Below are 18,732 nucleotides of genomic sequence, written 5' to 3'. Positions count from 1 at the left end.
GTTTGGGTGTGTAGGTTTAAAAAATATAAAATATTTATAAAACGTAAGGGGGGATATGTATATATTTGATAAAATGTATGTTTGAGTTGGAAGTTGTGAAATGTTAAATTCCAAGTAAAGAATGGTTTAGTCCTTTATCAGCTGTGCCTATTTAAGGGGCTTGATGCTGTTATGGCTGAATGGTATGCACCTGAATAAACCAACTGCTACTTCCACCATCCTCTTACTTTATTATTATTATTTCTCACTGGCAATCCAGCTGTGAAGGCTGCCTGGTAACAAGTAGTGTCAGAAGAGGGATCCTCAAGCTACAGTGAGAAGATGATGACTAGAGGTGGGAAAAAGCCAGACCAAGAGGACGAGCCTGAAGGGGTTGGAGCTTCATCTGGTCTAGAGGCCCCGGCAACAGCCAACCCTGTGGACAGGTTGGAGGAACTGGCAGACTTGGTGAAGTCTCTTTTGCAGTCTCAAGCAGCCAAAGACCGGAAGATAGAGAAAGATTTCTCTCGCCAAGAGCAAAGGTGGAAAAGTATGCAGCATCAATTTCAGCAAATTCAGCTTCAAGTAAATGCTGTATTTGATAAACCTGACTGTTCTAAAGCACCACCTCCCCCCATAACATCTGAAGTATATGGACATGAATCAGATGGTGGTGACATCCAGGTGGCCCTTTGTACCAGGTCTAATTGAACCAAAATGTCTTCCCTTATCTGTGGATGACAACATTTCCTGGCCACATTTGAGAGGATGGCCCAGGTGTGTCGCTGGTCCAGAGAAGAGTGGGCTGTTCGTCTCGTCCCCCTGTTGACAGGGAAAGCTTGCACAGCTTTTGTTCTTATGGATATAGCAGACTCAGAGAACTATGACAAAGTGAAAGAAGTAATTTGGGGCAAAGTATGAGATCACAGCTGACACTTATCGACGCCGCTTCAGATCCCTGAAGGTTGAACCAGGTGAGACGTGAACTTTATGTAAGATTGAAAGACTTGTTTTCAAGATGGGTTAAACTTGAAAGATCTACTGTACAAGAAATATCTGAGCAGACAATTCTGGAGCAGTTTTTGAGAATGGTTAATCCAGAGTTGGAGATCTGGATACGTAAGCCTGACCCGAAAACAGCAAAAGAAGCAGCTGGCCTGGCAGAGGTTTGCACAACAGCCAGGAAGGGAAGCAAGAGCACCTATTTTGGCTGGGAGACCCACAATGCCCAACCAAGTAAGTCCATTGGGGGTGAACAGGGGTGTGGTCATGTTCAGCCTAGAAATGTTTCTAGTTCACGGCAGCTTCCCTCCCAAAGACCTCACCATGTTAAAAAGTCATTTCCCAAGTCGTCATTCCAAGATATAAGATGTTATAATTGTAACAACTTTGGCCATACACAACACTTTTGCCCTGCCCTGAAATCAGAGCTATCTCTTTTGTGTGCAGTTTCAAGACCAGCCACAGAGATGGTAGAAAAGAAAGTTTGCATTGTTCCTGTTCTAGTTAATGGGTAAAAATAAGAAGCTTTGCTTGACTTTGGATACTTCCAGTCTCTAGTGCACGCTAGCTTAATCTCAGAAGAAAAGCTAAGTGGGGTGGGGGCTAAAATAAGTCGTGTGCATGGAGATGAACATTTTTACCCTACAGCTGAGGTTTATTTGACAGTCGGAGGTCAGACGTACCTGTTAAAGGTAGCGGTAGTCCCCTCTTTGCCATATCCAGTTTTACTTGGGAATGATATCCCCACTCTATTTGACCTTATACATCAGTCAGACCAAGTGCTCACTGACAGAGACACCCAGAGCTCAGTTAAGTTTAAAGCGATACCAGCAGAATCAATGAAACCCTGTCATGAAGTCACAAGAGCACAAAGTACAAAAACAAGACTGGAAGAGCTGCCCTTCTTTGGGGAGTCTCTGGAAGCAGAGCTGGGAAAGACTAAGAAGTCTAGAGCTCAGAAAAGAAGAGATAAGTTCAAAGGGTCGGGTGATGAGGGGACAGCACCGTTGTCTAAGCTAAATAACCTATTTGAGTTTGACATTCCCTCAGATTTAGGGGCACTTCAGAGGGATGATCCTACTCTAAAACTCTGGTTTGAAAAGGTGACAGGGGTCGTGGGAACTAATCAGCACCAGGTAAACTTTCTGGAAGAGGCAGTTTATATGATTAAAGGAGGTATCATGTACCAGAAAAAAGGAAAGTGTGAAGCTTTAGCCCTCCCACAACAGTTCAGGCACAAAGTGATGGAGCTGGGGCATTCAATTCCCTGGGGAGGTCACATGGCATTTCACAAGACACTGAGTAGGATCAGCAGCCATTTTGTTTGGCCAGGAATGTATACTCAGATTTCTAAGTTTTGTAGTTCTTATGAAAAGTGTCAGTTGACTTCAGGCAAGGGAGTAGACCGAGCTCAGCTACAACCACTGCCAATCATGGAGACACCTTTTGAAAGGCTAGGCATGGACATTGTGGGTCCATCAGAAAGGAGCTCTAGAGGTTATTGTTACATATTGGTAATTTGTGATTATGCTACACGGTACCCGGAGGCCATTCCACTTAGATCCATTAAAGCCCGCCATGTTGCTAACTGTCTCCTGCAGCTTTTCTCTAGGGTAGGAATACCAAGAGAAATTCTTATAGATTGTGGGACAAACTTTTTGTCCAAATAATTGAAGCAGGTGTACAAATTGTTAGGGATTAAGGGACTTAATACCACCCCTTATCACCCCCACACAGATGGGCTAGTGGGAAGATATAACCAGACTCTCAAATATATGCTGCCCAAGTTTGTCTCTGACACAGGGGCTGACTGGGACCAATGGCTCCCTTACCTGCTATTTGCTTACCGGGAGGTTCCGCAGGTTTCCACAGGCTTCTCACCCTTTGAACTGTTGTATGGGTGCCAAGTGAGAGGCCCACTGGATCTGCTGAAGGACTGCTGGGAAGACCCCAAGCAAGAGGGTGAAAACATTGCAGCATATGTCATCAATATGAGGGAGAGACTGCAGGAAATGGCATCATTTGCACAGGATAACATGAAGGCAGCTCAACAACATCAAAAGACCTGATCAGAAGGCCAGAGATAGGGTCTTCCTTCCAGGGCAGAAGGTACTGTTACTACTTCCTACCAGCGATAACAAGCTGCTGACAAAATGGCATGGACCATATGAGATCACCAAACAAGTGAGTAAAGTTGTTCATGAACTGCACATGCCAGAAAGAGCTAAGAAATATCAGACATTTCATGTCAACCTGTTGAAAGAATTTCACAGTCGACAGGTGCTTGTGCACCAGGAGTTATTTGTGCGTGCAGTTAAGGATGAGGAGGTGACTGAAAAATTATTTCCAACTAGCACATCAGAAGGTGCTTCAGTTGATCTTTCTCATTTGTCCCCTATTGAGCAGAGCAACATAAATCCTCTTTAGGATCCTCCGCTTTTTGGAGAAATCCTGGGATTCACATCACTGGTTCAACACAGGATTCGGGAGAAAGAAGATACACCTGGCCGTCAAAAGAGCTATCGAATACCAGAACGGTTGGTGCCAGTGCTAGAAAAAGAAATAAAGCTGATGTTGGATTTGGGAATAATTGAGGAGTCAAGTAGTGAGTGGTGCAGCCCAGTTGTGCTGGTACCAAAGAAAGATGGCTCCCTCAGATTCTGTATTGATTTCAGATATTTAAATGCTATGTCCAACTTTGATCCGTACCTGATGCCCAGGGTTGATGACCTATTGAAGAAAGTTGGTTCAGCAAGCTACATTACAACACTTGATCTGTGTAAAGGATACTGGCAAGTGGCTTTGGCACCAGAGGCAAGAGAGCTGACCGCCTTCAAAACTCCTTTTGGTATGTACCAATTTAAAGCCATGCCATTTGGGATTCAGGGTGCACCAGCAACATTTCAACATTTAATGGATCATGTACTGAGAGATGTGTCAGCATTTTCTGCAGCATATCTGGATGATGTTGTAGTATATAGCCAGTACTGGGAGGAGCATGTGATTCACCTGCAGGAGGTGCTACACCGCATCAGAGTGGCTGGACTGACTATTAACCCCAAGGAGTGTAGCCCAGAGGGAAGTGGAGTATTTGGGCTTTGTCATTGGCTTTGGGAAGATAAAACCTCAAGTTGGAAAGATGGAGGCAATTCAGGCCTTCCCAGTTCCAACCACAAAGAAGAAGGTAAGACAATTCCTTGGTTTGGTGTGCTGGTACAGGACATTTGTACCTTCTTTTGCAGACCGATCAGCTGTACTGACTGACCTAACAAAGGGTTCAGGCCCCAACAAAGTGCACTGGACAGAAGAATGTTATTGAGCATTCAAAGACCTCAAGGCAGCAGAATGTACTCATCCAGTTCTACACAGCCAAGACTTCAGCAAACCATTCGTCTAGCAAACAGACGCTTCAGGAGTGGGGCTTGGAGTGGTCCTTCAACAAGAGGTGGAAGGTGAAAGGAGGCCTGTGGTATTTTTGAGTGGCAGCTGCTCGACAGGGAGAAGAGGTACTCAATGGTGGAGAAAGAAGCATGTGAAGGGCCTCAGGTATTATCTTCTGGGACGTCACTTCATTCTAGAGACTGACCATCGTGCCTTTCAGTGGTTAAGACACATGAGGGATGCCAATTCCCACATCGCTGGATGGTACTTGTCTCTGCAGTCATTTGATTTTACGGTTCAGTATAAACCAGGGAAGTCCAATGTGGTTGCTGACTGCTTATCCAGGATGGAGGACTGAAGTTCTGTGCTCTTAAGGGGGAGGAAATGTAATGAAGAGGTCTTCATTACTTGGACTATCCTTATTTAAGTAATTCATAGCACTTTCAGAGCACCTTTGCACTTTATTAAAAGCACTTTATCTAGCAATTTAACAAACACTTTATTTAGCACTGCACTTTATGCATGGATTTGCACTTAATCATTTGCACACAAGTTTTAACTCTTTATTGAATATTTATTAAATATTTTAATAATGAGCATGTAGTCTTTTGTTCCAGGCTCTGCACAGCTGCTCCTCATTAAGAAGTGGGGTGGGTGTCTGTGAAAGGAGAATTGTTATTTAGAGCAAATAAGGTCTACTGTTTTGAAAGTTGAGGAAATGTTTGTGTAAAAGACACCATTTATAGGTTCTGGGAGAGACCATGGAAAATGTGGGGGATGTGTGCACTTAGTAGTTGTGAGGTTTTATGGTGTTTGGGTGTGTAGGTTTAAAAAATATGAAACATTTATAAAAGGTAAGGGAGAATATGTATATATTTGATAAAATGTATGTTCGAGTTGGAAGTTGTGAAATGTTAAATTCCATGAAAAGAATGGTTTAGTCCTTTATCAGCTGTACCTATTTAAGGGGCTTGATGCTGTTAGGCTGAATGGTATGCACCTGAATAAACCAACTGCTACTTCCACCTTCCTCTGACTTTATTATTATTATTTCTCACTGGCAATCCAGCTGTTAAGGCCGCATGGTAACAATATGTTAGAATAGAATAGGCATGTGTTGAAACACTTGAAAATAGCTGTTCACAAAAGTTCTCAATTTATTCACATAAAATCCTGTTAAGTAGATTAATGTTTGCCATTGTAAAATAATATAATGTTCAGAAAATATAAATATTTTTTGGAAGATACACTACAAGAGAGTTGTAGGGCAAACCATCCAGAAAAGCCCCACATAGTTTTATGTTCTCTGATTTATTTTCAACCATCCATGATACCACCAAGCCTCATAAATTTCACCAATTACTGAACAGTCATATTGGATTACTTCCACTACACATGTATGCATGTACATATTTATTCACAGACTGCGCACAGTTTGCATAGACAAAGGAAAGCATCCTACACCATTTGTGCATTTTCAAAAATGTATTCTTTTAAATGTTTATGCTTCTTAGGCTACTTACAAGGTAAATATATATATATATATATATATAAGTGTTAGATTAGAAAGCAAAGGAAGAATTAACTATCACAACAAACTCATTTGAACCATTAAATCATTTTAAAAGAATATGTAAGAATTTTTTTATGATTGTGTATGTTGTATATTTCAGTGACTCATGTGGTAGTAGCACCTGGACTAACAGACGTCCCTGGACAGACTTTGTGTCTTCACTGCCGGCAAACTGTGATCACTCAGACACAGCACACACCAGGATTGTTGGCCTGGGCTATCTGTGGAGGGATGACCCTCTTGGGGTAAAAATCTGCTCAATGTTAAACACGTTCAAGGAATAAATCACAGCCTAAATTTATTTAAAAACAAATACAAATAACCAAAGTTAAATAAAGTCTAACAGAATCCAATTTCCCCTTTTTTCCACACGCAGATTCTGGCTTTGCTGCTGTATCCCATTTTGCCTCGATTCCTGTAATGATGTGGAGCATCGCTGTCCAAACTGCAAACGTGTTGTTTACATATACAAACGAATGTAAAACCAGTCCCAAATACAAACTTTTGTATTGTTTATCACTCATGTCTGCTCTAAGTGTCTTTCCCTCCTTACATGTCACAGAAATGGAGATGGGGAAAGGAATGAGTTATGCTTTTATCAGCAACATCTAGGGACCTTTCTGACCCCACACACACACACACACACACACACACACACACACACACACACACACACACACACACACACACACACACACACACACACACACAGCCTGAATGTTTGTTGAACTGTGTGTGAACCAGCATGTATAAATAAAGAGAGAGGGGTGCCAACACTTTGTAGTCTGTACTGCAGAGCTACCCTTGCCGCAAGTAAAAACTGACTATGTGTCATTCCTTGCCTCTGAGTTGACTAATTAATACCTAACAGACCTCATTCTTTCAACACATACTGTTGCTGAACCCAGACCTGACCAACTGCAGTAACCTCAGATCATAGCACTGCCCCCACAGACTTGTATATTAGGCACTAGGCATGATGATTAATGGTGATGGGTGCATCACTTCACCTGCCTCTCTTCTTACCCTGACGCCTCCATCACTCTGGAACAGGGTAAATCTGGACTCATCAGACCATATGACCTTCTTCCACTGCTCCAGAGTCCAATCTTTATGCTCTCCAGCAAATTAAAGCCTATTTTTCCGGATAGCCTCACTGATTAGTGGTTTTCTTAAGGCTCCACAGCTGTTCAGTCCCAACCCCTTGAGTTCCCTTGGCATTGTGCGTGTGGAAATGCTCTGTTGGGACCATACAGACATGGGTTTCAACACTAAAACTCCGGTACATACTTTCCTGGAACTTTTCAAAATAAAGTGCATTAACCTTCTTCCAGCACAGCCAGAAAAGGGGGTAACTGCGGACTTCCTGTGGCGCCATTACCCAAATAAAAGCCCCCACCTTTCCACAAGTCTTTCTCTTCCAACCGGTCAGGAGGGGAAACACAGCGCGCTGAATGTCTTTTGCTGGCAAAAAGACCTAAATTCAACTGGATCCCAGGAAGCCATACGATCACCGATCATATGCAAAGTTAAGTAGAATGGAATACTGTCTGTGTATCCAGTATTTTCATTCATGAACGGGGAAATTAAGGTGTAAGAGTTGCTTACATTTTCTCTTCGAGGCCCCACAGAAGCAAACGGTGTTCGAGAGAAGCCCCGGTGGAGAAGCTGTTTCGACAAGCCGAGTCTGGAGGAAAGACTACGGCCCGCAAACGTGTTTACGGTAACGAACAGCTGGTCACCTTCTGATCGGAAGAAACTGAGGAAGTTAGCGGGAAGCTAACTCTTTGTTCACGACGGATATCTTCTTCCAACTTCGCCCTTAGACAACATTCCCTCAACAGGTTCAGATGTTGGGTTTTGGGCAGATTAACAGTTAGGATGAAATAATCTGAACGTTTTCATGTTATGAAGTTTGTTTTGTGGAACTTGGCTATCTTGGTGCTAGCATGCTACCTGTAGCACACAGGCCGGTTCGTGTTCTTTGTATGTTTTAAAGCTAAGATAAACTTTATTAAAAGGGTGGTTTTAACCAGAACATTGCTCATAACGCGCCGTCAGCGCTTATGCATTTTAACCCTGGTATTTTAAAGGTATGTGTTGATTCTGGCGCTAAACTATCTTCTAGCTTAGCACTTTAGCTAGCTTCTTTGTTAGCCCAACGGCCAGCCGGTAAGAACCCGTGTGCTAGCATTAAGGCTAGTCAACAGAAAGGTTGTTAGTTTTCAAGCTAGTGAATAATAATCCCTGAACATCATTTGCTAGAGTTGATAACTAAGTAAACACCATTAAGCCCCATTTCTCCAGAAAGATTTGGCTCTTTTCCAAAATACTCAATAATATTTCTCCAAATATTATTTTAATAAATAAAGGCAGTTAATTAGACACCGTTGAGAATTAGTCATCCAGGAGGTTGGTTTTATTCAGCAGATCATTATTCAAAACATTATTTTATTAAAATAATATTTAATCCAATCTTGCATTGTGAATGGTTGTCTAAACATTTGCTGATTATTTTCTAAGTTCCAAGACTAACTTAACTTCACTTCCAGATTCTTCAAGATAATCCTTGGTTCTCAAACATAAACATTGCATGGTAATGTTGCATCACTCTTTTTGGTCATGATTTCTAATCATCTTTAATCAACTTGTTTATATTGTACATAGTCCATTAGTCTTCATTATTCTTTAATTCTGCTTGGTAGTTTAGTTGGATTGTTTTAGCATAGTAAAGAGTTTGTTGATTAAAATGTGTTTGACTTGTGAGTTAACTTATTTTTGTTAATAAATTCTTGTATTTTAAGAAATTGTGTGAATTCATTCCATATATGTGCAGAGTTTATGCTGTTCAATAATGTCAGAGCTCGTCTCACACCTTTCTATTCTGTCCTAATACCATTGCCTTATTAGGGCTGGTATTCACAGGACAACCCTTAACAGACCGAAATATTATTTGGTAAAATATTAATATTAAAATATTAAATAATATTCTCATATTCATATTTCCAATAGCTCTTACTTTCACTATTAAACATAGCCCGGAGTTCTACTGTTGGTTTCCTTTGATTTGATTTCACCAAATGTTTAAGTGATCGCCAATCATTATCATACAAGATTTTTACATTTCTTCCTCGAAGACGATGGGTCCCCACTATCCTTCCAGTTTTTAATAATGCGTTGATCCTTTAATAATAATTTGACCCTTCTGAAACAGACTGACATCTTTTCCACGACCACTGGATGTGTCTTTTGACATGGTTGTTTAAGAAATGAGAAGCAACTCATTGCACCAGTTGGGGTTAAATAACTTGTTGCCAGCTGAAACATAACCGCCCATGCAGTTATTATCTAATGGGAGGCTCCTACCTATTTGCTTAGTTAAATCCAGGTGGCGACTTTTTTTGGCCAGGCAGTGTATATTGCTAAATGCTGTTTGGCATCATGCAATCTATGGAAGCAAATCGTTACCATATTTCAAATGAAAAAGCATTTCAGAAATGCTTTTTCATTTTAAGAATGTGGCTGCATTGTTTGACTCAAAAATTAAATTAGTAATCAATGCATTTGCATTTTCTTCAAGACTGCTCATTCCTTCACTAAATTAAAATGAAAAAGACATTTGAGATTTATTTTTTTAAATATGCCCCAGCAAATAGATACCAGAATTCAATTTGAAATGTAAAATTTGAAAATGAAAAAGCATTTCCAGAAATGCTTTTTCATTTTAAGAATGTGGCTGCGTTATTTGACCCATAAATAAAATTAGTAATCAATCATCCTCTTTGCATTTGCATTTTCTTCTTCATGACTGCACATTTTATGCCATAATCAAAAAGAAAACAAAGCAGACATTGCTTTTTCGTTTTCGTGGTCCGCAAAGTACTGCCCAGAACTCGAAAACGAAAAAGCAATCCGAGCTGCGGGCGCAGAAGAGTGACGTCAGCAGCCGCTCTTCCTCAGCTCCCTGCTGACCGAGCTACCCATCTTGTTCGGTGGGAGGCACGTCTGCATTGCATTACATTGCAAACGTGCCGAGAAATTGATTGAATTGCAGCAGGACCGAGCTCAATTTGTTGCAGTGGCAGGCAGAACTGGTAGTTCCGCCACAGCTCCACAGTTCCGGTGGCCACCGAAGCTGCCACCGGAACTGCCACAGCTTGCCGCACGGTGGCACGGGATTCCGCGAGGATGCCAGAAGGTGGCAGACCGGCCGTAAAAGCTTGCCAATGCGGTTGCCGCTGTTTTTGTGGAAGCTGATGCTGATTATTGGGAAACGGGATGTCATTATTGTTATAGCCTGTTACCTTTACATAATGATTTCATTATTGATTATTATTTAATAAACAGCTTTAGACCCATAACATAAGGTGATTGTATTTACTTGACATGGAAAATAAATAGCACTATGTGTATGTGTGACGTGTTGAAAGGATGACGATTTATTGCACAAACAGCCGGTTTATTATAGAGCATGAGCGGCTATTCTGAATTGTCACTCACAGAAATATATAAATAAATGTTTAAAAACACGCTGGATGTCCCAGGCCATAAGGCTGCCACAAGGATGCCACAGCCTGCCACCGGAACTACCAGTTCTGCCTGCCACTGCCACAAATTGAGCTCGGTCCTGCTGCTATTCAATCAATTTCTCAGCGCGTTTGCAATGTAATGCACTGCAGACGTGCACAGCGCCTCCCACCGAACAAGATGGGTAGCTCGGTCAGCAGGGAGCTGAGGAAGAGCGGCTGCTGACGTCACTCTGCTGTGCCCGCAGCTCGGATTGCTTTTTTGTTTTCGAGTTCTGGGCAGTACTTTGCGGGCAGACCACGAAAACGAAAAAGCAATGTCTGCTTTGTTTTCTTTTTGATTATGGCATATGTGCATTTTTGAAGAAGAAAATGCAAATAGGATGATTGATTACTAATTTTATTTATGGGTCAAATAACGCAGCCACATTCTTAAAATGAAAAAGCATTTCTGGAAATGCTTTTTCATTTTCAAATTTTACATTTCAAATTGAATTCTGGTATCTATTTGCTGGGGTACATTTTGAAAAATAAATCTCAAATGTCTTTTTCATTTTAATTTAGTGAAGGAATGAGCAGTCTTGAAGAAGAAAATTAAAATGCAAATAGGATGATTGATTACTAATTTCATTTATGAGTCAAACAATGCAGCCACATTCTTAAAATGAAAAAGCATTTCTGAAATTGCTTTTTCATTTGAAATATGGTAATGATTTTTTCTTCCATAGCAATCATCATCTAATCAGGTAAGTAAAAATAAAACATACATTTTAGTTTAGATTTCAGTGTTTAGGACATTTAGGTGATATTAGGACCTAGGGGCCCAATCTATGAGCATACATGAAAATTTGAATAAATAATGACACTTCTTTACTTAAATATTAAAGCAATGAGCACAGTAGTGTGTCACTGCAAATGGTCCACCTTAGCGTGATGTGACGTCATCACGTGATCCTGTCAACGACTCAGCTGTTGGACGGTGGATTCACAGATCGCGGGAAATGTAAGTGGGATGTTCGAAGGTGAGCGCTAGAAATTTGGTATTTGTTATCTTCCTGCTTATAAAGATGTATCATTTCTTTTTCACATGCAGTGTAAATCCATTCAAATATTGCACCCAACCCAAAAAAGAAAACAGAAAAATAAAAGAGAAGTTGTACATCTTTTGTTTGTATGAAAATATTTTATTAAATAAAACGTAAGATTATGTGTTGATACAAGACTAACGGAATTTTGTATTTGTGCTTTCCGGAAAATGAAAAAGAATTTAGTCTGAACACTTGTGTTTATCTAAAGATGCTTTGGGAAGTCCAACCTTTCGGAGTGCATTTGAAGGCAGCACGAGACGAACGAGGAATAAATAGGAAGATATCCACGTAGCTTATATATCCATCCGCCGTTACAAATGTGCCCGTTTGTTTAAAGAAAGCCTACTTTAATTTAGGAGATATAGGCGTTCATAGTGGCGGGGTAACGCGAATAAAACCCCACACCGGCCGGTCCTTTTTGCTGAAAGGGAAGAGGACGAAAAATGGAGCTGGAAGACGGAGTTGTGTACCAGGACGACCCGGGGACATCTGCGATGATGTCGGAGCGGGTCTCGGGCCTGGCCAGCTCCATCTACCGCGAGTTTGAGAGGCTCATCGGCAAGTATGACGAGGACGTGGTGAAGGAACTGATGCCGCTGGTGGTGGCCGTGCTGGAGAACCTGGACTCGGTGTTCGCGGAGAACCAGGAGCACGAAGTGGAGCTGGAGCTGCTAAAGGAGGACAACGAGCAGCTCATTACCCAGTATGAGCGGGAGAAAGCGCTGAGGAAACATGCGGAGGAGGTGAGCTGAAAGAGAGAGTGGGAAAAGAAACAAAACAAGATGTTTATTTTGTCTTTGGAGGTTAACGAGAGCCGCCTAGTATCCCTGAGGCAGGTGAATCCACCTATACACGTGGCAGCATCCACCTAGCCCACTCAGGATGTAAACAAGACTAACACCGGACTCTATAGTTATAGTCGATGTGTTTTCTGCTGAAGTAGTCAAGGCAATAGCACAGTAATGAGCCCAGCTTCTGTCAGATAGATAAGTAATACACGAGCTTTGGTTATTGCATCAGATTGTGAAGTCACATCTGAGTCCTGTGGGAGTCAGAATGAAGGAACAGGTGACGTGACTCAGCGTTTTTGGCCTTTACTCTACCCTATGTGTGTCTAAATACCTAAAACAGAGAGGTATAAAAACCATGCAGCTGTTAAAATACATTTACTTTAACTTTTCTATCATAATATGAGCATCAGCTCCAATATACATTGGATATTGGGGTGTGATGGTGCTATAGTATTTTAAGGAGTAAAGAAAAATATAAAAGGGATTTCTTTGCTAGTATAACTGGGTAATACTGAAGTTCTCTGAATACTGGGAACATAAGAGCAGTAGGATAAGGATTAACTGTAATACAGCGGCCTCCAATGCAAGTCCTCCACTACCACTTTCCTGCAAATATTATGGGACTGAACTGGAAACAAGAACAGGCCTCAGTTCAGTCATGAGTGTAGTGCCAAAGGAAAAATATTCTGTTCGTGCTACAGCTTTTAGTTCCAAGGTAATAATAGATGCTACAGCTTTGTAATTAATTGGTAGTTAATAAATGTATGCATTATTTTAGAATATGCCATGTTTAAATCTGATTTATTTACATATGGGGGCTTCTGCACAGAGTCTGCACACTTAACACATGCAGGGACAGACCGCTAAACGGTCAATGTGTGGGAAAAACTGAAAAACAAGGCAGAGAGACAATTTGTCTAACTTCAGAGTACATTTAGGATCAATAGAAAATGCAGGGAATTTTTTTTTTTCTGGCTCCTGAGAAGCCCCTGTGCTCAGTTGGCAGTAGTTCGACGCTTCAACATTTTTGGCAGAACCAGCCAAAGATTGGTTTTGAATCTGGCTGACTTACACAGTGCACACATGAGGAAACACACACTTGCTTGTATTGCTGCAGACTGTCAGGATGGGAACATTCTGGACAATTTGGATAAAAACTGTTGTAACCTTCTTAAAAAATAAACATTTTATTAAAAAATGTCTGAAATCATGAAATCTACATGTTACCTAAAAGTATTAATATCATTGGATTATTATTGTCTATGTCATCGACAAACTGCAGCAACTTTGGTGTTTAATTAACTAATATTTAACAAATAACATTAAATATCCATTTATTTCTCTTTGTTGATGCGTATTTTCATAAATTATGGAGGAAAGTAGTCATAAAAAGGTTGAAATCTCATGTTTATTTTAATTTCATTGTTTGTTATTTTCTGAAAACTCCATTACAGAGCTTGTTGACTTCTTTAAGACATGAGAGATTATGATTCCTAATGAAACCAGAAAAACTCTACGCATCCTCATAGTGGCAGACATTATTTATCGGAGTCATAGAACTACATTCTTTCAAGCAGACTATGAGTACATAGTAGAACATTATTTTTAAACGTCGGCTGTCAAAACTCCCATGGCAGACAACTCAAGGAAACAAAAGTTGGGTACCAAAACTAAGAAGCTACCGAGTTGCAGTGGGGAGAACTGGCTAACTATTGTAAAAACATAATTCCATCAGTTAACACTGGTTCAACCGTAACCTGCAGACAGAATATGATTTAGATCTCAATGAAAAACATCTTCCCAGCCTCTGGATGAAAATCTCATGAGCATGCTTCCCTCTTCCCAGCAGTAGTTGTAAACTGTAATTTTCTTGCTTTTAGTTAATTGTTAAATTATTAAGTGTTCAAAAAAGTATTCTTTGCTTTTATTCTTTGAGTTAAGCCGTAAAATAAAGCTTTTTAGACTTAGTGTGATGCTTTTTATTATCTTTGAAGAGCTTGCACACCTTTATTTTAGACTCCAGCTTTTCCTCCTGTATTGTTGTATTTTGAAAGCTCTAGATGAAATGTCACAAATGAACAATAACAAGGCCCTCTTTAGGTCTTTTGAAAGCTCTATAAGGCTGTTGTAATAATGCTTAAAATCTAGAAAGACAAGAGACAGAATGTATGCTTTTAAAAAAGGAAAGCTCATTTTCTTTACAGCACACTTGTAGGATAAGTGTGTGTCGTGTTTTAGAAAACATAATTCCCAACTTGTGGCCGTGTTTGTTTATGGTATCTGCACTGAGCCTCTGTTTTTGTAAGAACGTGACTCGGACCGTCTGCCACAGTTTGTTTCTTTGGCCCACGGCGAGGAAACCGGCCCAGTACACAGCAGACGGTAGTTAGTATAGTCAGGCACGCAGAAGCAGGGAGACAGCAGACACAAATACCCACAGACATTAAATTCAATCCAAACTCATTTAAAATCATAAAACTGCTGTTCATTAGATTGTCCGGCGACAGTTATTTTTAGTTCATTTCACAGAGGAACACTGAGTGGGAAGGGACACATCAGGCCTGCTGGTTACGTCCAGGTCATGTGATCCTTTCTCAAACTAGAAACATCCTCCAGCCTTCATTTTTGCATTTTCTTCCTTTGTTTTACCGTTTTCGTAATAAGTGTCAACAGACAAGACCCCAAGTGCACTAGAAGAAGGATGCTGCTTGCAGATGAATGTAAAATTAGTTAATTTTTTGTGCATTTCAATGTGCCTGAGAAATGCCAAAAGTTGTCACAGTTATCTTATTGTTACCTGATGATGATTGTTAAAGATGATCAGGAAGTTATATATCCCTGCAGGCTTTCCACAGTGCTGATTTATTACATCTAGTGAAGTGGTAAAGTAAGCTTGCACAAAATGTCCATTTAGGATTGAGAGCAAATTTTCTCTGACCCTATTACAGCAGGATTACCTCTTTTCTGATGCTATTCTAATTCAATTGCCGTTGATACACAAATGCAATCAAAGATGCAGAGATAAAATGAAAGAATACTAGTTAATGACAACATAAAAATAATTAATTTTGTGTACATTTGGGGATCTAGCTAGGCCAGTACAAAAATGGAGCCCAGTTTGTGGCTCTGTCTGTCAGAAGTAAGAACATTGATTTCATTTTGCTTCCAGGTTAGTTTTGGGAACCCAGGCTTTTTATGATTAGAGTGTTACATTTACAAATACAACAAGTTCTCTTTAAATATGTAATAAATGCAACTATAGTTATTTTTAAAGCAACTGAGATTTTGGAAAATTCTTGTTTTACCTCTGCAGTCATACGAAGTACAAGGCTTTGTGAGTATTTGTAAAGTAAAGGAAGAGCTTTGTGCCAACAGGAAGAAGGGGAACCACATCTGGGCCTCGGCTAGCTCAGCTGGACAGGAAGTGGACACATACAACATATTTTCCCATCAGGGGTCCGCCCAGAAGGGAACTGGAAGGAACTGAAATATATCATCCAAATTCTGAAAATAATCATTTAGCATGAAAACAGTTAATGGGATGACTGATATTGTTCTTTATTCTGTTAATCCTCTGTATCAGTCGCTTTGCAACTATGCAATAAAACAGCAGGAAATTAAAGCAACTCTCACCTTAAATCATTTCAAACTGTGGATGCTAAATGAGATTTGATGGCTTTCAAATGAATTCTAGTTTTTATGACGGAGCCTTCTCTGTCTATCTGTGTTTGATCTGAGTAGAAGTTCATTGAATTTGAAGACACCCATGAGCAGGAGAAGAAGGACCTGCAGAACCTTGTGGACCGGATGGAGTCTCACTCACGGCAACTGGAACTCAAAATCAAGAACTATTCAGACCAGAGTAAGCACACACACAGACAAGAACCCTTAGATTCTGTCTTGTTTTACCCAGACGCTGACCGTCACTACTGGTCATAATCCCCAAAAATATAAATCATTATCTGTTCGTAAATATATTCAAAATATCTAAAAGTTCCATCCATCCATCCATCCATCCATCCATCCTCAGTTTAATAAACCGTCATCTCTGTCTTTGTAGGAAAATGGTAATAGGATTATGGGATTTGTGTTATTCCCCTAATGCTACTTTGTATTAGCACATATCTTGCTGGATTAAGCGGCACAGGAGAAGAATTTGACTCACAGTTTCGGTCTTGTTGGAAAATTTGGATTTGCAGACAGAGCAGTGCACAAAGCAGCAGAGCTGCTTAAAGTGAGTCATTCACTTAAAGCTTGGAAAAAGATGGAAGCTCTCATTTTTCCACCACATCTTTTTATACATATTTCTCCTTGACTCACTGAGCACTAAAATACATGTAGTCTTTTTAGTGTACAGTTTGACTGGTCAGGGGTTGGAGCTAAATCACTGCCACTCCTTGTGGTGAATCATTAATCCATTTCTGGATGCTGAAGTACTTGATCTGATTGTTTTCAGAGTCATAGTCCACAGCTACTGTTCAGTCAACAAGGCCATAGTGGAACATTAAACATAATCTCAATGTGCCTGAGAAATGCCAAAAGTTGTCACAGTTATCTTATTGTTACCTGATGATGATTGTTAAAGATGATCAGGAAGTTATATATCCCTGCATGCTTTCCACAGTGCTTTCAACAGGGTGATGTGTGTTTACATTTATTTAGTAAATTATCATGTCTTCTAAATGGGATCTTAGGTATTTTGATAATGTATTTAAAGGTATGTCCCTGTTTTTGCTTTAATTCATAAATGGCCAGTTTATAATTCATATATTGCTAATGCATATTATATACAGGATGTTTACATTTATAAACAAACCATATTTCCAGTTTAGGACATCCTAATGAAAAGGCCGTTTAACAGCTTTTACACAGATGAAGGAAGTGATAGTTTCCTGTCCTCCTGTGTTTTGTTTTGCAAGTCCTGTATAGATGTTATATATAGATATTATAGTTCAACCAGATGTTTGTGCACATATACTGCCTAGTAGCACTGAATATACGGAAAATTATTTGATTTCATAAATATTGTTTTATATTGTAACGATTATCTCATCTGCCCCAAATCTACTGTCATTGCAATGCTTCCAACTCAGTCTGTGACATTTAGTTTCTACTTTCCAGTAGAATGAATGTGTAATTGAATGCCATTTTTGATATTATCAATGCACTGACGTTATAGTTCCAATTTTCTAAATATGTAAGTTGAAGGTTGGCCTTAAGCTAATTTTCATGGAATAATAATGCCGAGGAGGTGGTCAGCTGGCACGTGATCCAGAGAGAGCCAGCCCAGTAAACGCCTCTTGTTGCTCTGGTTTTGTTGAGCCAGTAAATGCTTTACCTGCTGCTGGTGCTGCATGTGTGCTTTCTCCTGTGCTGCTTTCCTTTCTGCTCCGGTTTCAGGCAGGCAAAGCAGCCAGAAGTGGATGTGCTTACTTCCAGAGCAGGAAGTTGTTTGTGCAATGTTCAATAAGCGATATGCTCCTGTGCGCAGCATAGCCCCAAAAGGTTGTTTCACACAGCAGAACTGTGTATGATTACATTTTGGAGCACAGGCAAAAGCAAATGTCAGTGAACGTATTTCTTTATATTTGTAAGCCCGGAGACGGTGATGCAAGAACTCAAGGAGCTTTTAGGCTGTTTTTATAGAATATCATCATATCAAAAAGTTTGGTGTCCCAGAGAAACTGTCTTCATTGTCCCTGTTGTTATATTAGCATTTGACCAAGCAATGCTTCTAGCAGTCTTTTCATATAGGGTTGGTGTGACTGTTATTTCGCTTGGTATATGTTTTTAGTGGGTGTGGGTGGAGGGCTGGAATTAATCATATTAAAATAAATTTGTATTTAGTGGTTCAACTAACCAAATTGAGTCAGTGTACAAATAAACATGTTTGGGCACGCAATACGTTATTTAATCCTTACTAATAATAGAGGAGGCTTCTTATGCTTTCATCACCAGCGTTGGACAACACATTTTCTCGTTGATAAAAAGGCGTGGCTACTTGTCCTACACTGATTTCAGACTTTGAGATTATTGTCCGTTGTAGACAAAATTACTGGTTGTGAGCTTGAATCGGAGGTGTGTGTTCATTCAGCGGGACGTGCACCTGTTGCTAATTTTGTTCCCTCAAGACCAACGACGACAAATAGAAGTCAGTGAAAACTGTGCAGTGTGACTGTCTGTCGATTGTTATCAGGGTTTCCACTGCGCCTAAATTTCATCATCTTCCTCTCTCTCTAATAATAAGAGCGATAACACCAGTAAATTGCTTTCCCTTCAGTGTCGGACTGATATAATTTCCGATACTATTTTTGCTGCTGCACTTTGAAGGTGCAGTTTGGCGTCTTGTTTGTCATCAGGTGACAGGAAATGGTATCTGGATTTGATCATAT

General features: G+C 40.2%; 2 protein-coding genes across 7 annotated transcripts in view; both read left to right on the top strand.

Annotated features, from left to right (window-relative positions):
* Window positions 1-321: 321 nt before the first annotated feature.
* Window positions 322-6,550, top strand: LOC124864948 (lipopolysaccharide-induced tumor necrosis factor-alpha factor homolog). Its single transcript, XM_047359890.1, has 3 exons — window positions 322-529; window positions 6,036-6,180; window positions 6,312-6,550. The coding sequence occupies exons 1-3, from the start codon at window positions 322-324 to the stop codon at window positions 6,415-6,417; spliced, it is 459 nt and encodes a 152-aa protein (XP_047215846.1). The 3' UTR covers window positions 6,418-6,550.
* A 5,251-nt stretch (window positions 6,551-11,801) lies between these two features.
* spag9a (sperm associated antigen 9a) overlaps window positions 11,802-18,732 on the top strand; it is a 47,943-nt gene continuing 41,012 nt past the window's right edge. For 5 of the 6 annotated variants that reach the window (XM_047359735.1, XM_047359734.1, XM_047359731.1 and 2 more), the window contains exons 1-2: window positions 11,802-12,292; window positions 16,082-16,202. In XM_047359735.1, the coding sequence (XP_047215691.1) occupies window positions 11,993-12,292; window positions 16,082-16,202 (421 nt within the window). In that variant the 5' untranslated portion in view covers window positions 11,802-11,992. The remainder of the gene's footprint in view (window positions 12,293-16,081; window positions 16,203-18,732) is intronic. The other variant, XM_047359733.1, reaches the window with a different exon arrangement.

The sequence above is a fragment of the Girardinichthys multiradiatus genome, chromosome Y (assembly GCF_021462225.1).
Source record: "Girardinichthys multiradiatus isolate DD_20200921_A chromosome Y, DD_fGirMul_XY1, whole genome shotgun sequence".
NCBI lineage: Eukaryota > Metazoa > Chordata > Actinopteri > Cyprinodontiformes > Goodeidae > Girardinichthys > Girardinichthys multiradiatus.
Note: the sequence above shows the minus strand (reverse complement) of the source record. Positions and strands in the feature narration are given on the sequence as shown.